This window comes from Castanea sativa, chromosome 12, assembly GCF_040712315.1.
Source record: "Castanea sativa cultivar Marrone di Chiusa Pesio chromosome 12, ASM4071231v1".
Taxonomy (NCBI): Eukaryota; Viridiplantae; Streptophyta; class Magnoliopsida; order Fagales; family Fagaceae; genus Castanea; species Castanea sativa.
In genome coordinates, this window is record NC_134024.1 from 42,963,184 (window position 1) to 42,986,313 (window position 23,130).

Here is a 23,130-nt window from a genome sequence, read left to right on the forward strand (position 1 = left end):
TATTAGTTTCAAAGTTCATTGCAAGATGTGAATTGCTAGGGTATCGCAATAATAAGTAACATTGATATAACAATGGGTTGGTATTACATTTTGTGCATACTTTGTAAAAGGAATGTCAAATTACAAACAGGATCATTTTAGTGTGCAAAATGTAAATTAAAATTAAATCTTTCTATCCCAAAGTTAGAGGCACTCACATTAATTACATACTCTCCAAATATTTATAATATATTTATCTCACTATAACTACTATATATATATACAATTGCAAACTACTTTAGATACAAGATTCAAATTGAAGTTTTTAATGCAACTAACATAACAAAGTTTGTGATATTTGATCGAGATGCCGAGAAAATCCTAAATAAATCTACAAGATCGAGATCTTGCTAAAAAATAAATTAGGGTACAACTTATTTAAATTATTGTAAAAATATTGATATTGGAGAAGGAATCCCATGTGATTTGAAAAAAAAAATTAGGAAAAAAATGGATTTCTCTACTTCATTTGAGTGAATTCAATCTAAAAGATAGTTTTGAAAATTACATAGTTGCTAAGATTTTTTATGCGCATTCAAATGATAAAAAGGTATGGAAGGAAAAAAAAAAAACACAATTCAACATGCTATGTTAATTATTTTCGCTGCACTATTCCAAGATTAACAAAAAAAAATTTACAAAAAATTGTCACATCATTGAAATTTAATATAAATGCAAATACCTATGAAAAATCTTAGCGATAAAGTCTAAACTTTGTAAGAACTAATCAAGAATCTCTCAGTGTCAATTCATTAATAATCAACACAAATGATGCAACAAATAAAGGAAAAAACGATGAAAGCTCAAAAATTGAACAAATATAGACGGACTAAATTTCAAATGTTGAAGATGGAGAAACTGATGATGACAACAAGTGTTACCATACCACAATAACAAAGCATTGAAGAAAAAAAAATCGTAATGAAGTTTTTTATTACATCACATAATAAAAATCAATAATATAGAATGGATTAATATACTTTTATCAACTTTTATTATACAATATTACTTCAAGTTGTTTTCATTATTGTTCATTACTTGAACAAAATAATTATAATAGATATATGTGTGTAATTTATAATTGTTACTTTTCATGATGAACTCATTACTAACAAAGTTTTATAATTAATATGCTATAATATATGTATAATATTTTTCAAAAACAAATTTATATAAAACATTATAACATTATCCGTGCATGGCACGGGAAACTTACTAGTTACAATAAATAACGACTTACAAAACTTTCAGTTATGCAATATACATGTACTTGAGCGTCCAACTCCTACAAGCAACAAACTGCATTAGTCGTTTCTCTTTATGGTCTCCAAAAGCAAGTCGAGTACCCCAAACACAAGTCCAATCTCTTAATAACTCAATGGCCTCTTGAAGATTTCTAACGTCTTTGTGGTTTTCCAACAATCCAAATCACTCAAGGCTACATACGCTTAATATTTTGGTGAAGTTCTCCTCTCAAAGATGGTCAATGGGAGACGGTAAAAAGGTATGAAAGAATACAAGAACTTCTCTTTAAAAGGTACACTAGCCTCCTACCTTCGTTCTGAATCTATTAGGGTTTTCTTTTCGTGCATATAAGGGTTATAGATCAAAGGTTGGATGGCTGCACTCAAATTTCAATACTAATATGAACCTCTTTTGGGCAAGAGTGGAGTAGTGTACTGTAGAGTGAATTGCTCTGTGACTCTATTCTTGTCTGCTTGCTTGACAACTTGATTGACCATACTTCATCTTCATATGACCCAATTCTTTAGCTAGAATCAACAACTTCAACTTTCAGCTTTTTTCTTCTTGGAAACCCAAACAACCATAAATTAATTGACTTACATGAAAAACATTTTGCAATTGCCACAAAAATTTTAACATGCAATTTGACTATAATTAAATGATCCTAACAATTATTATTAATAACCAAGAACTCTCTACTTATTTATTTAATTCGATAACTGGAGAATAGGAGATTTGAACTCTGGATGCTCCAATAGATATATCAAGCTATGCCAACCAATTGATTGAGGTACCCAAAAAAAAATTGAATCTCAATTGACATTTCATGCTGTTTTCAAGAGAGATGTTCAAAGTTAAAACATACATCAAGTGAGATACATCATCATTGCTAAAGAAAGTTAAAGTTAAAGATACAGGTAATTTTTAGACTTGCCACCCAATCTTTGTTCAAAATTCTTCTAGCCACTCAACTAAAGCCAGACATGATTTACGCATTTGATGTCAGCATTCGAGCAACTTGATTTGCGCATGTGATGTCAGCATTCACATCGGCTGTTTATGTATAAAATTTATATATATATATATATATATATATATATATATATATATATATGAATGTGTTTGGATACCGCTTATTACTGAAAATTAAAAATTGAAAACACTGTAGCAAAATAATTTTTAAATGTGTGAATAGTACCGTGGAACCCAGTTTTAAAGTTGTTTTTTTGAAAAATAAAAAAATTAGTTTGCGAGTCCTGTGAACAATGCACGAGAACCACAAAAAATGCTGGACGCAAACGTAAGTGAGTGTTTCAACTAAATCCACACACTCACATAATATACATTATTATACACACTAAATTAGTTGATTTGGTAGCCTATAAGATAAGGTCGATAGTTGGTTGATCTTAAAGCCACCTTCATTAAATTATTAACCATGATAACGATTTGACACTAATAATAAGGGATTTATATTAGTTTATTTTCTCGTGAACCGCATGCATCAAACAAGTAATTATAACCAATGTTGAATTTTTTGACACTATTGGAGCAACTCTCTCATGTGATCAACTTGATTTCCCCATAAGATGCTACCATTGGAGCAACTCGAATTTGTATTTTATATATACACCAGATCAAGTTATTGATTTGGTAGGCCAAGCTCAGTATTTTATCCTAACCTTACTAGAATTCAAAATTTTTATTAGGAATTTTAGAAGTACAGTTGCATGATATTCCATTTTCCGTTTTATTCTTTTATATTGGAAAAATGTTCATATACCCCCTAAACTTTCAACTACTAGCCAAAAGACCCTCTCAACTTTTTTATTGACCAATTTACTCCTTAAATAATTCACAACTGCCAAATCAATACTTCAGTTAGTCATACGTTAAAACACTAACGGAATAAGCACATGTCACTCACATGACTTTAAAATACAATCTTAAAAAAGAAAAACCCAAACGTCCAAAACGCAACAGAAAGAGGAGAAGAGAATCACGTCCGGTAGATAGAGAGCGAATCCATGTCGTTCAGAGCCACTATCGAGCTTCTCTCCATCGTCTCGCCGCCCTTGTCCCGGCGGCGCCCTGGTGGTTCCACCGCACTGTTCAATCTGGGTATGTCTTTTCTTTTTTTTTCTTTTTTTCCTTCTTACGTATTGCTATTGAAATCTTCTAAGAACTTTTTTTTTTTTTAATCTCCATATGCGAATTTTTATAGTAGAAATTCTTGTTTTGGTTTAATTTTTGGGTTGGGTCTTTGTGAAATTCTTGGTTTTTTACTATCTCCATGTGCCTTTCACCAATTGTTGCATTTGAATATGCCATAGAGCTATTTGATTAAATGCTTGAGAGAGATATGGTTACTACAAAGGGGTTTTGGTTGCTTGGTTTAATCTTTGGGATTGGTGTTTCTACAAGGTTGTTTGCAAAGGCCTCATCAACAACAATTTCATGTTTGACGTTGGTGAAAGAAAACAACAAATACACAAAATTTTATAAGAAAAATATGATACGTTGGTTTAGTATTAAACTGATTTTTTTGTTTATATATAGGATTATATATTATAAATTAATTTCCAATAGATGGACCTTAGTGTTTGATATTTTTTTCACAAGTCTAACTCCTTCTATGGCACCAAAAGCTTTGTCTAGCTTAATTGCATTTTGTGTTTTTGACTTTGTTTGAATCAGAGTTCTTTGCATCAAAATTGTGTTGGTTTGGTTAAATTCTCATGATACAAACCTATAGGGAAAGTGGCTAGTGACACACCTCAATTTTTTAATCTTTTAATCAATTATGTTTAGTATATTGCTAATATAATGGTGCTAGACATTTGTCCCATGTGTGATAATAGCTTATCAATTTGATGATTCTGCTAACCTAACTGGAATCAAGCACCTCATTACTTGAGTTAACCTTGAGTCTATACTTCCACATAAAGGTTGTCACAGATGTTTAATATCTTATTTCTGCTTAGGTTACTTAGGCCATTAAGTTTTGTATAATTGGACAGGCATAAGCATAGAATGTAAATTTATATGTTCTTGAAAGATGTCTTATACAGACTCAATCCGGTGTATTGGTAGCAATTTTATGCACATCATTTTATTTAAGGCCAGGCCTCCTTTATTAGATCATCTTTTGGTCAATAAGCTAATTGATTCTTGTTGAAAGTCTTGTACTTGGTTTCCTTTGTGCATGCTTGTATGTATTACATATTCAGTATATTGCCAATATAATCTATAACCTTTTAATCAATTATGTTCAGTATATTGCCAATATAATGGTGCTAGACATTTGTCCCATGTGTGATAATAGCTTATCAATTTGATGATTCTGCTAACTTAATTGGAATCAAGGCCTCGTTACTAACCTAATTGGAATCAAGACTACTAAAAGCTTGTCTATTTATATAGCACTTTGTTGAGGTCTAAAAAATCATGACACAAGGCCCAAAGAAATAGTACATTGGGCCAACCCATGGAAAGTAAAATTGAGAAAAAGGGATTGGGCTCACAAAAAGAAAAAGATGGTTGGCCTGATGGATTTGAGGCCTAAGATCCATGAAGGGGCAGATTTTAGAATCCATGAAACAAATGGAAGAAAGAAAAGGGCTCAGCCTGCCAGGATCAGAGGACCAAGGAGAGTCCAGTAGAAAGAGCTGGGCCGGGATCCCGGAGACTGCTAAGGGCTAGGGATCCCTGGGGCATGCAGTACGGCCAAAGTGGGATTAAGATAGCTCAAAAGGAGAACCAAAAGGCACAAGGAACGAAGGACAGAAATGTCCTTCTCAAGCACTCAGTGATGTAGCACAGAACCAGAGGGCTTGTAGAGTAACAACTCATGAGCAAAAGGCTGGTGCCTTGAGGAACCCAGAAAGAAAAACCATAAAGGGAAGTTGCTGGGGAAAACCTTCAACTTGGCAGAGAAGGACTTGGCTCACTAGAAAAAAAAAATTACAAAAAGGAGGGGCGGCCAAAAGGCTAAGTCTAAAAAAAATAAAAATAAAAAAAGGAAGATAGAGAAACGTTGGAAGAAGCGAAGTTGAAGGTTAGCTCCCCCAAAGACACCTTAGAATGGAAGGTCAGCAAGGGGCTTTTGAAGGAAAATCACCAAAAGAAGAGAACTATGAAAAACAAGGAATGGGTCGGCCACAAAGCTACTGGCACACTACGAGCTCTATTATCCAGGAAAGCAAAGAGAGGGAACTAGTAGCACCCCAAAGCCCTAAGGTGACACTATAAAAGGAAGAAGTAGCAACAGTGAAAGGCATGATGGAGCAATAGGGAAATCATATAGAATCATTGAGAAAACTCTGTCAAAAACTCAAAGAAACTAGAAAAATATCTCCCAATATCCTAGAAACAACCACTATAGTACATACTTGGATTCGAAAGGATTCACACTTTGCAAGTCTTAGAGGCTTAGATAGCCATCTAAGTCTATAATTTTTTAGCTTATTTGAACCTTGTATTACATTGTAATCCATAATTAAGAAAACTAATGGAATATTTCTTATTAATTTGAGGATCCCGAACAATTATTTTTTTGTTTCTTTATTGCATTGTCTTCCTTCCTTTACTGTTTTCTTGTTGTTCAATACATATATTCTCACCTGTTAGTGTATATGTATTGCAGGAGTCTTGCCCCGTGCACCACTTGGTTTGTAAACAGCCCATTTAGCTGCGGTGAATCAAGCCCAGTCCCTTCAAACTACAACAAAAGGGCCCGGGATCTTTGCTTAAGCTTGGGCCTGGACATCGTCCAAAAAGAGACCCTTACACACTTCAATTATTATTTCTTAATTTTCTTCTTCTTCATGTAGAAATCAACCCTGAATATTTTCCTTGTTGTCCCCTTCAAATGATATTATCATTCCCATCCTTCAAAACAGCAACCAGCAACTGTCCCCCTGTTGTCCCCTTCAAATGACAACCATCTATCCCAATAAGTGGCCTACAACCTGCTAAGAATCCCTTTTTGCAAATATCAAGACAAACATATATTCTCTCAAACACATCATTCGCAGGTTGTATCTTCATTGTGCTACGCACATTCCACTTCCTAACAGCAGCTGCATAGTCCCAAAGTCTCTTATACTGCTTCTCCTCAGCACCATGTATCATCTTGATGGCCATTCTCTTAGCCTTATAACATTGGTCCAAAGTCACATCAACTTCATGGTCCCTAAACACTGCAACCTTCAATGCATTTGTTGTCCAAGTATGATCATCTCTAAAGAATGGCAAATATTTATTAGCTAGCCACCTTGAAGAAATCTTACTATTCTTATGATCCTTGCCACACGTATGAATGCTCTTAAAAGTTTTGATTTGAAAGGCATCTCTCATTTGTGTTTGGGATGCATGTATCTTCCAACCACATTTTTTTTTTTTACATACAGTTATCACTCTCCACTTATCACTGTGCTTTTACTCAAAATCATGTTTTTCTTTAATACACCACTCCTTGAAGACGAAGTGTGATGCAAATTTTTGATCCTTCATTAGCTGTACATTCTCCATGCCAATGCGCTGGTTAAACTCAGGGAACCTAGGCCTTGAATTCCCTTCATCATTAGATGACCCTTCTGCACTCCTTAACCAGGGGCAGCCCAACATAATTTGGGGCCTAAGGCGAAAAATTTATACGGGGTCTTTAATATATGAATATTAATTAAATAAAATTATTTAATACTAACCAAATTAACGTTAATTTGATACATTAAATACATAAATAATACCAACTAGACTAATGTTAATTTCACATAGAGAATTGAATATCATAATTGAACTATAAATATTAATTAAAAAAAATAAAAAAAATATTGCGATTGAAAAAGATATTTTATTTTGGATATAAGACAATGCATAGTTAAATAAAGTTGAAATCTAATTTTTAATTTTATATTTTGATTTTAAGAGAGGGAGATAGATATTATTTGGTGTGTGGCTTTGTAGGATATTAGTTTACAAAACTCAAAGTCTCAAACTATTAGGGGAGATTAATCTATAATTAATGATTTAACACATTTGTAACATCTTTTTGAAATATTTTAGGGTATCAATTGAGTTAAGGTTCTATTTGTCAAGTACTTTAAGAGTCTTAAAAGAAATGAAAGAGAAAAATGCACTAATTAAAAGCACTATAAAATGTTTATAATATAATGTGACATTGTCTCTCATTGATGAACTTCATCAATTTAACTAATGAATATTTATATCACTTTTTTGTGATTAATAACATGGAAATTTGTAAGCCAATAGTAAAATTTGTAGTATCCTTAACGTCACTTATAAAAAAAAATGTACAACCTTTAGAAAAAATATATATAATTTTATAAAAATTTGGGCCTTTCACTATGAAAAGTGGGGCTTTTTTTCCTAAGGAAATTTTTTTTTTTTGGTGGGGCCTTAGGCCTAGGCCTTGGGCCGGCCCTGTCCTTAACTTATCACTATCCCCATGATCTGAATCTCCTTCACCATTCCAAAACTCCTTCAAGTTGCTTGCCTCCAATAGCTCTATTGATTCCATCATCCTCCATGCCAAAATCTTCACTTATATCATCATCAAATTTAGAAAAATCACTCAAATTGTAATCTTCGTCATCCCCGTCATCCTCCACATCAATTGGAACATTAACAATTTTAGATTGGCCATCAACCTCAATAGAATCATATTGGGGTTGAGGGGCTTGTACATTTGGCATAGAAGGTGAATTTCCAGGGAGTGACAGTGGACATTCATCCATGGTTACAATACAAAATTAACAAGAACATTAATAGAAGAGCTGGAGAAAACAATTTTTTTTTTTTTTAAACAATATAGAGAATAGTGGGAAAAAAATATAACAATTTGCACATGCACATGTGCATGATTGCCGCCAATTCAATTCACATAATTCAAAATATTACAATATGCATGGTTGTTGCTAATCAATATCATTGTTTACCATTTATAAATGGATTATGCACATGATCAATGATACTAGTTTCCCCAGTGGTGGCTTAGCATGACCCACAAAATCCTGAATTAATACTCAAATTCTATCACATGTTCTTAGTTTTTACAGTACCAATCAAACAAATAAACTTTGGAAAAAGCAAATGGAGCGGGGAAAAAACATGTCCAGGTTAAGTACCTAAACTGCATGAACCTTTAACTGAACTGAGAATAGGAATCTCTGCTTCAGAAACTAGTTCTAGACTTCTTGTTCTAGTAGTAGTACTGCTCTAACATGGTCGCTTAGTCAGTAGACCATATGGCTGGAATCATTACACCGAGACCCTTAAGGTGGGGAAGCTAAACCTCATGGAGTCCTAAGATTTATAAAAATCTTATAAATCCTTATGTAGCTTTGAATTATTCTTTTGGATGTTCATAATCAATGTTTATGTAGCTCTGCATTATTTCTTGGATGGATCCATGGCAAATTTGCAGAGTGACAAAATTAATGAAATTTCTCTAATTGAAGATTTAGTTATTGGCTTCTAGATCATTACAGAACCAATTATTGTGTTTGATACGTTTTTGTACCAAATGGGTTGCAAGGGAAACTTGGAAGGCCAACATATTTGGAAAATTGGATAACCAAGCAACCAAACCCCCTTAGCAATAGCCATATCTCTCTCAGACATTTAATCAAACAGCTTTGTGGCATACTCAAATGCAATAGTTGGTGAAAGGCACATGGAAATAGTAAAAGACCAAGAATTTCACAGAGACCCAACCCAAAAATTGAACCAAAACAAGAATTTCTACTATCAAAATTCACATAGAGAGATTAAAGAAAATAAAAGTTCTTAGAAGATTTCAATAGCAATACGTAAAAAGGAAAAAAGAAAAAGAAAAAGACATACCCAAATTGAACAGCACTGTGGAACCACCAAGGCACCGCCGGGACAAGAGTAGCGAGAAGCTCGGCAATGGCTCTGAACGGCGTGGATTCACTCTCTCTCTGCCGGACCTGATTCTCTTCTCCTCTTTCCGTTGCGTTTTGGACATTTGGGTTTTTTTTTTTAGTTTGTATTTTAAAGTCACGTGAGTGACATGTGCTTATTCCGTTACTGTTTTAATGTGTGACTAACTGAAGTATTGATTTGGCAGTTGTGAATAGTTTAAGGAGTAAATTGGCCAATAAAAAAGTTGAGAGGGTCTTTTGGCCAGTAGTTGAAAGTTTAGAAGGTATATGAGTATTTTTCCTTTTATATTTACAATGAACTCTATTGATCATACGTTTAATTACTTCCAGACAGTTCCTAAAAAATACTCATAGAATTGGAAACCCAGACCCTCAGACATTTTTGCTTGATTGGGAAGCCGGAGTCTAAAACCGGCCCACCTCACATCGCGTGTCACATTTACTTCTACAGTGGATTTCTCTTTAGTCAATGGTCATTTCTGTTTTCTCTCTCCATTTCTGCACCACTTCTTTTCTTTGTTTTTTGATTCGGTTGTGATTTCATTTTTGTGTTGGACCCTCCACGTGAATAATGCATTCTTCCTACCCCACCTGCACTATTACTATTGATGCATCCACATAATGAAGCCATCGCACGCAGCAGAATATCTGTTTGTGTAGTAACATTAATTGTTCCAATTTTATTGGATGCCCTCACAGTGACAGAGTGACCTATCTAATTCTTATTACATATTAATGTTTTTCGCACACAATCTAATTCTCACTATATATGTTACGCACAGTTAAGAGGTATTTGGCTTTTTATTATTTAAATAACACAACCCGTATTTTTATAATATTTTTTATCTATATTTATTTTTATAACACATAAATAACATTATTAAAACAACATTATCAAACGATGCTTTAATTACGCACATTCATACACAATTTAATTAATAAAGTGAAATCGTGTTTCACACTCCGTACACGTCAGAATGTAACAACTAATCCTCGCCACATTATATACGCTTGCGTTCACTCTCATATCCAATTTGTGACTTATCTACTCAAAACTAATCTAAAACCCAGTGGTGTTTCTTTCAAAGGAAAAACCAAATATTCCATGGATTTGAATTCCTCTCTTTCTTCTAACACCATTCCTGTTGTCTCAACTTTAATTAAGCCCACTGAGGATGCCAAATCTTCTCCCACTTCTTCTGAGGTGCACAAGCCCATTAGCTATTGGCCAGGAGTGTACCATTCACCAGTGACAAATGCATTGTGGGACGAGAGGGTGACCATCAATGAGAGGCTATTTGACATTCCAGACGATGCACCTCCTCCTACTGAATTGCTCACAAGAACTCCCTCAGAGAGTCGCACCACCATTGTCTATGCTTTCTCCTCCGACTCCACCTTGAGAGAGCAGTATAAGGATCCATGGAATGAGTTCAGAATTGGAAAGTTGCTTGAAGACCTTGATGCCTTGGCTGGCACCATCACTTTCAAGGTCTCTCTCTCTCTCTCTCTCTCTCTCTACATTTTACCACTTGTTTGTTTACTGGAATTTAACACTTTGGGTAGTATTGCTTCAAATTTATTTCTCTCAAATGAGATATTGTTGGGTTCAAGTAATAATCCAATAGTTATAACATCTTTGTGGTGACTTAAAAAACAAAGTTGTTGCTATACTGTGTGGCTGATCTCATTCATTTGTATGTTAAAAGCTGGAAACATGTCAAGGTAAGTACTTTCCTTAATATTTTACCACATGTACTGGAATTTTACACTTAATTAGGAAATTCTTGAAATTTACTTCTCTCAAAGGGGTTAACTTGTGTGCATAGTTGATCAATTGCATGTTAAAAGCTGGAAATTTGTAATGGCCTTTTAGATCCGTTTGGGAATAATTTATATAGATGAAATTGAAAACTTTTAACTAAAAGTACGGTATAAAAAGCTAAATGGTATAGTGAAACCTATTAATAGGCAAAATAGTATCTTAGTGACTTATTTGTTTGTTTGTTTGTTTGGTGTGGGATTAATTAGCATTGTTCGGATGATGATATCACAACAAGGCCTCTCATGCTGGTCACAGCTTCTGTGGACAGGATCGTGCTGAAGAAGCCAATAAGTGTTGACAAAGATCTCAAAATAAGTGGTTCTATCATATGGGTTGGCCGCTCCTCAATTGAGATTCAAATGGAAGTCATAACTCAAGGTAATGTAATATGGAAAATGAATAGAATACAGTTTGAGTCTTTGAGATCTACGGCTATAATTTTTAAATACACCTTCTTATGTATAAATATTACTTTAACAATTTAGTTAATATTCTATTTTTTTTTTTTTTTAATCCATCATTCTTACTTTTAAAATTGCTAATTTACTGAAGATTGAGTTGCATACATATTAATCCATAATTTTCTTTGGGAAAATGGTAAAACCATTACAAATTTATTTTCTTTTTGTATTTTAATTATTTTTTATAATTGATGACACATTAATTTGTAAGATTTATATAATATAATTTATAGTATCTCTCACATCAATATATTTTTTGGACTTTTCTTAAAAGTAGAGGAAAAAATGTACAAATTACATATTTGGGAAAAAAAAAACACTTTTTTCCCTTTTATTTATGGGTTAGTTCACAATTATCATCCTAAACTACAAAATCAAAAATTAATGTTTGAAAATGAGTAAATACCCCTACTTTGCTACAGAATCTTTTGATTCATGGAATATTTCACAGTAAAATTATTAAAGTACTTTTGAGATGGCAAATGCAAATGACCCAACGTTGAGACAAATTTAACTCAAAAAAATGTTTATTAATAGAAGAAAAAATTACTTAATTTATTAAAATAAATATTCAATTAACATAATATATATATAAGTAAAATAATAATTGAAAATAATCAATAAATAAATAATCATTAATATATGAAAATAAAAGGTAAAGCTAAATATAAAATATTCCAAAAAATCATTTGAATACTTAAAAAGTAAAATGAAAAATCATATTCAAGAAATTTTAGAATGTTCTATGTAGGCCTTGATTTTATTTCAAAGATGTTATATGACATTGTTATTTTGAATTAACTAAAAAAAATATTAATGTTTGTCTTTCCTACTTATATTTATTTCTAACTATCAAAGGATTTTTTTTAAATTATAAATAACCTTAAAAAGTCTATAACATTGTAATAAAAATTGAAAAAAAAATGTAAAATTGAGCACATTGATTAGGAGATAATAGTATGATATATCATAAGATTTTTTTTTTCTTCTTCACTATACTAGAGAAGTCAAAATTTAATTTTTTTTTTTTAAATTAAACTTGAAATTGTTGAGATTTTTAATTTGAAATATTAATAAAATTCGACACGTTCATTTTAATTCACTCCTTAACTATTAGGTCATTTGCACTTTTCCCCCCTTAACTACTATGTTATTTGCATTTCTCTCTCAAGCATATTCAGTAATAATTTCCCTATGCAATATTCTATGAATCAAAAAAGATTCCGTTATGTGTTATTAGAATTGGGGGTATTTGCTTATTTTCAATAGTTAAATGGGAACATTGCTCAATTTTAAAATTTAGGGAGAAATGAAGATAAAGGGAGGAATATGTTTTTTTTTTACCCTAGATATTTTTAGGAAAACTTTACACTTTTCACCTCAAATTATACTCAAAATAACATTTTATACCCTAAACTAATGAAAAGCATGATTGACCCTCTAAATCAAAAACTTTGTTATACTTAACTGCTTTCTATTTATTTTGCTATTAAATTAATTAAAAGAAAATTATAGACACGTGATTCACATGTGACAGTTGAAGACTAAACCCTAATACCTAAAAGTCAAGGTTACCAATACCGTACCGGTACCGGCCGGTACATACCGTACTGGCCAGTGCACCGGTACCGGTACACTTTTATTTTGTACCAGAAAAAATACCGGTCATACCGGCCGCGTACCGGTCATACCGGCCGCGTACCGGCCATACCGGTCAATTTCGGGCAATACCAGCCGGTACAGAAAAAAGCTTTTTTTTTTTTTTTTAGTTTTGTAATTTTTGAATTTTTGTAATGGCATAATGGTAACTTATTTACATTAACTTATTAGTATTATTTGTTTTCTTAGTATGCAATGAACAACTAAGCTTTCTATTTTTTATATTGTGTTTTTTTTTCCTTTTAATTGATACTAAAGTCTAAAACTATGAATAATTTGTTCTGAATTGAAGTAATGTTTTATGATAAACGTTTATATTTACTATAATATAAGTGAAATATTATATGCTTATAAACATGGTTCTAGAGATTTGTGTGTGTGTGTGTGTGTGTATATATATATGTATATATATATATATATATATATATATATATATATATATATATAAAATAGCGGTAAACCCGAAACGGTACACCAGTATTGACCAGTATCCGAAATATATCGTACCGGTGGCCAAACTGATACAGCCTCCGGTACGGTATTGACTTCCTTGCTAAAAGTAAAAGACCAATTACCCATCCATCTCTCTCAGTCCTTAATCTATTTGTTTACCGAAAATATTAAAGAAGAGAAAGAAGATCTTCTAGAAAACCTCCAGAAAATACAAATAAACAATTTGCTTTCACTTACAACCTATATATGTAGAGCCATACTTGGATTCAACCACAAACACAACACGGCTACTTACACCATGAAATCATAGCAATCACACACACAGAAACTTAATTACACAAGTCCATTTCATACTTTCAAACATCCTTTCAGATTTTCAAATTTTCATACATATAGAATACGTTTTACAAAAAAAAAAAAAAAAAAAAAAAACTCTAAATGCAAAAGCAAACTCATAAATACATTCTACTATTTACCACATACATATTGATATAATACATGGCCTAAACACTGCTATTGTAAAAGCTAAAAGAAAGCACACACAATACTCTTTTAAAAGGAACAGAAATTAATTGATAGTTTTTGATCATGAACCCCAAATCCACAAGGGGTCCCTTGACTTATGAATAAGTTATTAAAAATAATCGGTATTGCCTTTAAAGACTACAATGCATTTAAATAATAAAATTTAAAAAAAAACCTATATTAACTAAATGACTAGAAAAATCTTCAAAACTCTAATTTGACTAAACAACATTAAAAACACCTAAAAATAAGGAAATAATAACTCCAAACCTAAAATAACAAAAATTACATAAAAATACCAAAAGTAATATATTATAAAAATTAAATAGTAGATTCTGTTTTGCATCAAACAACTTGCATTAGGGACGGAACAAGAAATTTAGTCTAGGAATGCCAAGCCACGAGACATGAACCCAAAAAAAAAATTATAATTCAATTTATGGATGAAAAATATGCTAAAATTTGAAGAATATATATAAACATTATCCATTTAGTAGAGAGAGCAATCTCAAGTAATGCTGACTGTTGGTGGTGGTCACAAGTGATGGTGATTGGTGAGGAGTTTGAGAGCTTTAGTGTGCATTAACATAAGAATGAAAAATTAAAATTATTTCACTATTTAACTTATTTTTGCTACTATTTATAGACCTCACTGCATTTTTTGACACTATTTATTAGTCCACTGTACTATTTCAACTAACTTTTACATTTATCTACATTATTTTTAGCAATAATTTTTTAGTTTTAGCAAAATAAGCGGTATTCAAACACACCCTTAGTAGAGAGAGTTGATGTTTAACTTAAGACCGAAAAGAGGGCCATTTTAGTCATTTTAGGTAAGCCTAGTGGGCTCTAAGACCGTGGGTGTCGCATGTATATCATTTTAGGTAAGCTTAGTGGGCTCTATACGCATACTGATCATATTAACAAATTAAATCTGAATTTGTTTTCACCTCTTTAGCAATTAATTAATCAAATCCTTCCCTTTCCCTACAAAAACTATGACTATTCTTTGAACTCTAACCCTTCTTTCTAAAGCTCTAAACCATAAATTGTCAATTTCTCCTAACTCAAGCCCATCATGATGTCGGCCTGTCTTACATCACTTACTCTTTAATGTCCTTCAAGAGTCAGGACCTTAATTAGTCTTTAATTTGATGTCGAGATGATGATAACCTTCAGTGACACAACATCTTCACTTAGATCTTCACTACATATTTGTTCAGATCTGATGAGTGCTGCTAATATTTTAGGCCAGTTTGCTTGATTCGCTTACATGATTTGAATCATCAATATTGCTGGAATCACCTAAAATTTACTCCATTAAAACATAGCTAGTCAGAGTGATCTATCATAAGACTTTAATCCATTTTTCTTTAATATTTCAACAATAAGTACTCTAAAGCAGTAAAGCACATTCTTTCTAAACTGACCTATTTCGATTACGAGGTATAACTAGGTCTTTGGTCTTGATTGTACTCATCTTTTCAATTTTCTTTCAAATAAAATGCCCATTTTATTTGTTTTCTTCTATTAGGTTTGCTCCCTTCTTTCTATAAGCATTGACATAGTTTGGCATTCTGAGTCTAAAACTATGAAATTCATAGGTTGATTACTTTTGTATACTTCTCCTTAGCAGCATCATGACATATGCAAACAATATAATCCAAGAATGAAGGATGAAAATGGAGTAAATAATTCCAATCTACAGAATAAGGATGGTACTCACAACTGATGTCCATCCTATTTATACAAAACGAGAGTGATCTTATCGAGGGCTTAGTGGCAAAAAAACATTAATGCAGTTGACCCCAATTATTTGGTATCAAGGCTGGCCTAAGTTGAGTTGTTATAAAACCTCTTTTTAATTTCCTCAATCATTTACAAGAAATTATGTTTTCCTTGTATGTTTTAATAATCTTGGAATTCAACTCCTCCTCATATGCATACTAACTCAACTCCTACGAAACCATGCATAAATCATGAATTTCTCTTCAAACAAATGAGAACGTTATTCTGCCCAGACAATTGAAGTTCTATTTGCACAAAGTTGACCATCATCTGATCAACTACATGTCTGTTAGGTGAGGGCCCTAATGATTCAGAATCGGTAGCTCTGACTGCCAATTTCATCTTTGTGGCCCGTGACTACAAGACTAACAAAGCTGCTCAAGTGAACCGGCTCACACCAGAAACTGAACAGGAAAAGATCCTTTATGATGGAGCTGAAGCAAGAGATAAGGTGAGAAAAATGAAGAGGGGAGAAGATAAAAAGCAAAGTGATAAATCGGAGGTGAATAGATTAGAAGCTTTGTTGTCTGAAGGCAGGATTTTCTGTGACATGCCAGCCTTGGCCGACAGAGACAGCATTCTTCTAACGGATACTCGACTTGAAAATGCTTTGATATGCCATCCACAACAGAGAAACCTCCATGGACGAATCTTTGGAGGGTTTCTGATGCACAGAGCATTTGAATTGGCTTTTTCAACGGCTTATGCCTTTGCTGGAATAGTTCCTTCCTTTTTGGAAGTCGATCATGTTGACTTCTATAAACCTGTAAGTACCATCATCCTTTCTTTTCAGACAGCATTTCTTCCCCTTTCTGATATCATTTGTGTGGTTTAGTTTTGGATGCTTATCCTAATAGTCAGGACATATACAAGAGAAGCCCCACAAAAAATTAAAATACTAGCTCCTGAAATGGCGAGTGTAAAGAAAGCCCATGAAAGATGAACATGTAATTTATATCAAGAAGCCATTTAATTAAAAAGTGTGAATAAGAACAGAATCTTCATATGAGAGGGAGTTTTGCTTGGGTGCAGCTAATGCTCTCAAATCAAACACATCATGGCACACAAGGGAGTAGCATTCCAAATACACTTCTTTCTTATCTACGACAACACCCTTTCCAGCAAGTGTACAACTCAGCCACTGTCCTTAGAATCAACCATTACTAGATAAAGATAGAATGGGGGAAAGGAGTGTACATATGGCCAAACCCATTTAGATGATGAGGAGCCTTGACCAAATTAATTAGTATTAAGGCTTGAGTTAAGTGTTTCTTGTATTTGCAAATAAATGAGGCCACTTTTTATTTTAAGAACCAAAATTTGTTATATATCAATCATATTGGGGGATTTAGATTGTACTCAAGAATCCTCCCTGGAAGATTGGTTCTACCTTGCCCAAATTGTATTAGCACTACCATGCTTTGACTACCATTTTGGCATTCGGCCTACATGTGACATGAATAACCTCGTACATTTCTGGAGAAAATTTATTATATATGTTTGTCGAACAGGTGGATGTTGGAGATTTCCTACGTTTCAAATCATGTGTTCTTTACACAGAACATGACAATGCTGATCAGCCTCTAATCTATGTTGAAGTTGTTGCTCACGTTACAAGGCCTGAGATGAGGTCTAGTGTGGTAAGTCCTAGCAAACTCCGCTTTCAAAGAACAAAAATTTTTTATTTGTACTTATATAGGATGATATTATATCTCTTATATTACCTTAAAAAGAGTAATTGTAGAAGGCTTATAATACCCTTTTCTGCACTATCCACATGAATTTGAGCTTCAGTTCATAATGGCTGTCTAAAAATTTCCCTTTATTGATTGCATATCTTTTCTCTGTTCCTGTATAATTTGAAACAGGTGTCAAATACTATCTATTTTACTTTCACTGTTCGTCCTGAGGCAAAAGCCACAAAGAATGGATTTAGACTCAGGAACGTTGTTCCAGCAACAGAGGAAGAAGCTCGCCGTGTTCTAGAGCGCATGGATGCTGAGACCCTGCAGAGATCACAGAGCATTTAAATGTACAACAAACCATTCAAGGCAACTAGTAGTAACTATGCCAATTCTGATTGAAATTTTGTAAGACTTTAATTATATTAAAGAAAGATCAGAAACGAAAGTAAGATGGAGGGCTTTTTATTGTAAACCAGTGTCAAGTACTTTGTGTAACAAGGCTGTGTGTAACAGGTGGAATATAACTTCCACTACGTTTGTATGTGCTTTGAGCAAGGTCTGTTGGTAAGTGTTTATCTGTTTTGTATTGTTGTAATGGCAAGGTGCCCTGCTATGTTTGGACTTTGGGGGAGTGTACTTGTTTGCAGTAGGGCAGTATGTTGTGTTTTGAAGTCTTTCTACTAGTGTTGATGTTGTTGGCAGTGTGTTTTGTTCTGTTTGAAGGTTGTTCTGCAGGTGTGTTTTTATTAATAAAATTACTTATTTATCAACAAAAATACTTGTGGGTATTTATATTTTTTTTCCCTTTTTAACATAGGAAAATGAGAGGTATGTAAGTTTATTACTCCAATGATATTCTATGAGGTCATTAGACCCGCCCCATTCCAGCAGGCAAAATTCATTCTCAAAATAATAGAAGGATGCAAATAAGCCGAAGAAACTTACCTCCAAGGTGGTGGAAAAGGAAACAAGGAGAATAAGAAGAAAGGGATTAGATAAGGAGAGGCTTTATCAGGAGACACTACCTTCATTTGTGCTTGAGTACGTCCATATTTTCTAGGGATTACAGGAACATTTAGTTGAATTACCTTCCCCATATATCCTAAGGAACTACTATATCAACAATGTCACAATTAAATTGCACTATTTCCTCCACTATGCTATCTTAGAATGCAACATGATCTGCATCTACCTTGGTTGAGTTACCACTATTCACAGCCAAACCTAAAGCTGCCACATCAATCAATCTTTCATGTTTTATCAACAAGCTACCTTTGCTCAACTTCTTCAGGCTTCATTGCACCTTCCTGAATTTTGCCAAAACTGCTACTATTGTCTCTCCTTTATTGCCTTTGGAAGTAGCATGCCCCAAAACTATGTATTTTGTGCACAAATATGATTTTGATTCATAGTTCACCCTAAGACTGACCCACTCATCATTCTCACACTTCGCGTCAAAGGAATGATTTATTTCCCTCCTCTGATCCCAAAACACCTTCCTTGAGAAGTTTTCGAGTATCCATTTCCATTGCCCTCCCCAAATGACAAGAATACAACTCTTGGAATATATTCGTGCTTCCAGCCCCCATGTCGCAATTATCATTCTTCTCCTCTTTGTTGCACTTGATTCTTACTTGATAATTAGTATCTAAGACAACATGCTTTTCTTTCTTACTAAACACCATGTTCCACTCATGGTCACCATTTTATGCTTGCTCAAATTCCTTTTTCCTAAGAGGGTACCATTTATAGCCATCGAACACTTGGACAATAGTGTATCCAAAATTTTACACCACACAAAACCAAGCAAATTTGACTCTTTGTTTCAATTTATCAGGCTTCCCTTTTAACACGTGTTGGACGACCCCAAATGTGGAGATATTTCATGCTAGGCTTATGCCCACTCCACAATTCCATAGGTGTTTTGGGAACAAATTTTGATAGAACTAAATTTAAAAGATGTACTGTTGAATCTAAGACATACCCCCAAAAAGAAATTGGTAAAGTTAAGTAACTCATCATGGACCTAACCATTTCCAAAAGAGTCATATTCCTTCTCTCTGCTACACCATTTTGTTGAGAAGTTCTAGGTGCAGTCAATTGGGATACAATCCCATTCTGAATTAGGTAAGCCTCAAAATTCCCAAGAAGGTATTCGCCACCACAGTTAGATCAAATGGCTTTTATACATTTACCTAATTGATTTTTAACTTCAACCCTAAACTCTTTGAACTTTTCACGAACTTCCATCTAATTAGGTACACAACCATATCTTGAGTAATCATCCGTAAAAGTGATGAAGTACTCATAACCTCCTTTTGCTTAAGTTGACATACGACTACATACATCTGTATAAACTAATTCAAGCAACTCTTGGGCTCTCTTATCTTTTTGCATTAAAAGGTCGTTTGGTCATTTTACCCTCCAAACAAGATTCACAAATTGAAAATTCATCAAAGTCCATGGGCTGTAAAAGTCCATCTGTGATTACGCTTTGAATCCTATTTAAATTAATATGACCATGCAAGTGTCAAAGATATGCATCATTTGTATAAGGAAACTTTCTCTTTAATGATTTTACATGAGAGCTACTATCTAATTCAGAATTGTATAATTCATGCTTATCAGGAGTTAAAATATAAAAACCATCCACAATATTGCTAGAACAGATAAACATTTTATCCTTCTTTATTACAATATTGTCTTTTAGGATAACACAATATCCATGTTTACCTAAATAAATTGCAAAAATTAAATTCCTACGAACATTAAGTATATACAAACAGTCTTGCAATATTAGAACTCTAGAATCAAACCATATATTAACAACTCCAACAGCTACAATCGGAATCCTGCTCCCATCAACCAAAGTAAGAAACAATTCCCCTTCATTAAGCTTTCTAGTCTCCTGAAATCCCTGCAATGAATTGCAAAAATGATTAGTTGAGATGTTATAGTCTTCGCAGATGAAACGCCCAATTTCATCAACGACTACACACTAAAATTCTGAGTTTACAAAGAACTTGTGACTTATATCTTCTGTGACTAAATCACATATTATGCATCTCATGGACTATATAATAATGTCCGAATATTCATGTTACCATTATTTTAGATAATAACAAAACAACTTTATTAATCACAACATTAAGTCATACAAAATGTCATACATAATAACATACATAGCATCATACAATAGGATTTAAAGGCATTTAATCCTAACATATCAGACAGTCACACAATCTTTCTCCATCCAATCATACTTTAGTAGTTCTCCATCAATCAAGGAACACCCTAATACGGATATCGATCGGTTGACGACATATTGGACAGTTACTCAAACTAGCTCCACAGTCCTAACAAGTCTGCAATGAAATAATTTACTCAAAATAATTACAATGCCACCTAAACGACGGAGAGGACACAGGCAAAATATGAAAATATCAATGAGTTTAGCTCACCAGATGCCCACAGCCAAAGATCAAGTCCTTTTCATTCGTAAAACAAATAGGGCAAACCTGTATGCAAAATGGGCAGACAATAAATAAGTGAACTCAAACTTACTTATAAACCCCAATAAAGTATTACTATCGTGGACCAAAAACAAGGTTGGACAAGTTAACATGACCCTAGAGGAGACCCTAAGCCGGTCTGGTTAGACAATCATACCAAAATGAAATAATTAGCTAGAAGAGTATTTGTTCACTCTTATCTCTAACAATCTAACAATGCATACCTTCATATATACACACACACAGATATATATATATATATATATATATATATATATATATATATATATATATATATATATGATAACCGATAAACAATTATTAGTAAAATAGGTTAGTTCATGCTCATGATGATGAGCAATCCGCAACCTAAAGGAATTACAAAATATTATACAAAAAGGTTTGAAATTTACATGTGTTACAATTTGTATGACCCACACTTGAGACCAATCAAACAAAGTGTATCAACAATGCTTCTAGCTGATTCTTTGATCTATCTGTATCCTCAAAAGTACGAATATTTCGCACCTTCCACAAAAGCCACATCAAATAAAGCAGTACAATGTTCTAAATTGCCAAGAATTCCTCCCAAACCAATTCCTCCACCCAAACAAAAAGTCAAACCACCTTCCTTTGTAATACCCAATAAATCTGAAAAGTTCTAGACACCAGGCTAAAATAACCATAGGCAAAATCACAGTAGAGAGTGAAATAGCGAATCAACAAATGATCTAGAATTTGTAACTCAAACATTTTTTCTCTTTTAAAAGGCTATAAAAAAAATTATACATCTAAAATCTAAAACAAAATTTAGTAACCCAAAACAATTAGTCCAACAACAAAAATTGCCAATAATTTAGCTAAAGAAAAAAAAATTAAGCCCAATTAACTAATTTTACTCAAAAAAAAAAAAAACTTAGCGACTAAGAAACAACAACTACTATATCATAATCATACCAAGCGATCGCTTATTTCCTCGTCCGAATCATCAACACGTATACTTGTGTAATTAGAATCCGGATCTAATGGAGAGCCTGATTCCATTCTTGACGACCCCAAGCCCATCTTAGCGATAAGAGAGTTGTGAGAGCAGAGATAGATAGCTTACTTGATTCTTTGTAGAATCTAGAATCGTATTGTGATTTGAAGGGGCGGCGTTTGTCTTTAGTCAAAATGAACCGCCTAACTTTTTAAAAAAAAAAAAAAAAAAAAAATCTATATATATATATATATATATTTTTTTTTTTTTTTTTTTTTTGGGTTAGTATAATACATTGATTTTTTCTTAATTTTTAATATATATTTATTTTTTTCTCAAAAAAAAAAAAGTAAGAGTAGGTGTTTGTGAATTGTAAGTACCACTTTTTATTATAAATATTTTATTATATGTATATGAGTACGTCTAATATTAATTGTGTGCAGTACTTTTTTTTTATAATGTTATTTGTGTGAATAATGACATGTACGTGGATGTTTGTGTGTATAATAAAAATATAATATAACTTTATATAATTTAATAATTAGAAAATGGAGAGGATTTTTTACATGAGTGTGTATAGTTATCATGTTATAATAACTTTTTGTCATAAAGTTAGAAAAAGTGAATAAAAAAATTGCAAAGTTAGTGATTATTCAAGCATTTGATTGGTTAAATAAACACGTAGTGAATTATTTTATGTATGAATGAGTGTGGTTATGTATGTCAATAATTAATATAGAGCCAATGAGTTGAGTTTAATCATGATAGCTCTTGCAGTTGCTATTGGATTCCAAGAATGAATGGGAGGACTAGCTTTGTTATTGTAGCGGTTCATCTTGAATTGGCTTGAGTTTTCACTTTTTATTTTATTTTTTAAATATTATTAAAACTATTATAGTTCATGTAAAATTAAAAAGTTTTAATGTAAAAACTATACTTTCATAAGATTTTTCCGTATATCGCATAGGTTAGCGACTAGTTTTAGTAATTCCGGAGAAATTTGGTAATTTAGGGGACTTGGGGTAATT

The 23,130-nt window shown here is 32.9% G+C and overlaps 2 protein-coding genes across 3 annotated transcripts; one reads left to right on the top strand and one right to left on the bottom strand.

The window, feature by feature from the left end:
- The first annotated feature begins 9,881 nt into the window (after positions 1–9,881).
- LOC142619103 (acyl-coenzyme A thioesterase 2, chloroplastic-like) lies at positions 9,882–18,387 on the top strand. Of its 2 annotated transcripts, none has more exons than XM_075792169.1 (5): positions 9,882–10,704; positions 11,244–11,415; positions 16,220–16,692; positions 17,438–17,566; positions 17,795–18,387. In XM_075792169.1, exons 1-5 carry the CDS (start codon positions 10,318–10,320, stop codon positions 17,954–17,956), a joined length of 1,323 nt encoding a protein of 440 aa, XP_075648284.1. In that variant the 5' UTR covers positions 9,882–10,317; the 3' UTR covers positions 17,957–18,387. The 2 variants fall into 2 exon arrangements, with proteins under 2 accessions (XP_075648284.1, XP_075648285.1); XM_075792170.1 differs by having other exon boundaries at positions 10,242–10,704; positions 16,241–16,692.
- A 1,754-nt stretch (positions 18,388–20,141) lies between these two features.
- LOC142620724 (uncharacterized) lies at positions 20,142–22,263 on the bottom strand. Its single transcript, XM_075794050.1, has 3 exons — positions 22,081–22,263; positions 21,073–21,129; positions 20,142–20,528 (listed from the first exon to the last, which is right to left on the bottom strand). Exons 1-3 carry the CDS (start codon positions 22,186–22,188, stop codon positions 20,142–20,144), a joined length of 552 nt encoding a protein of 183 aa, XP_075650165.1. The 5' UTR covers positions 22,189–22,263.
- Positions 22,264–23,130: the final 867 nt, after the last annotated feature.

Bases quoted from the DNA above. Each gene is read 5' to 3' on its own strand.
- LOC142619103 (XM_075792169.1), top strand. From the start codon at position 10,318: ATGGATTTGAATTCCTCTCTTTCTTCTAACACCATTCCTGTTGTCTCA. The intron at 10,705-11,243 runs GTCTCTCTCTCT...GGGATTAATTAG, and splicing joins CTGGCACCATCACTTTCAAG to CATTGTTCGGATGATGATAT. The intron at 11,416-16,219 runs GTAATGTAATAT...CATGTCTGTTAG, and splicing joins AATGGAAGTCATAACTCAAG to GTGAGGGCCCTAATGATTCA.
- LOC142620724 (XM_075794050.1), bottom strand. From the start codon at position 22,188: ATGGGCTTGGGGTCGTCAAGAATGGAATCAGGCTCTCCATTAGATCCG. The intron at 21,130-22,080 runs GTATGATTATGA...TTTTGCATACAG, and splicing joins AGGAAATAAGCGATCGCTTG to GTTTGCCCTATTTGTTTTAC. The intron at 20,529-21,072 runs GTGAGCTAAACT...AATTCATTGCAG, and splicing joins TCTTTGGCTGTGGGCATCTG to GGATTTCAGGAGACTAGAAA.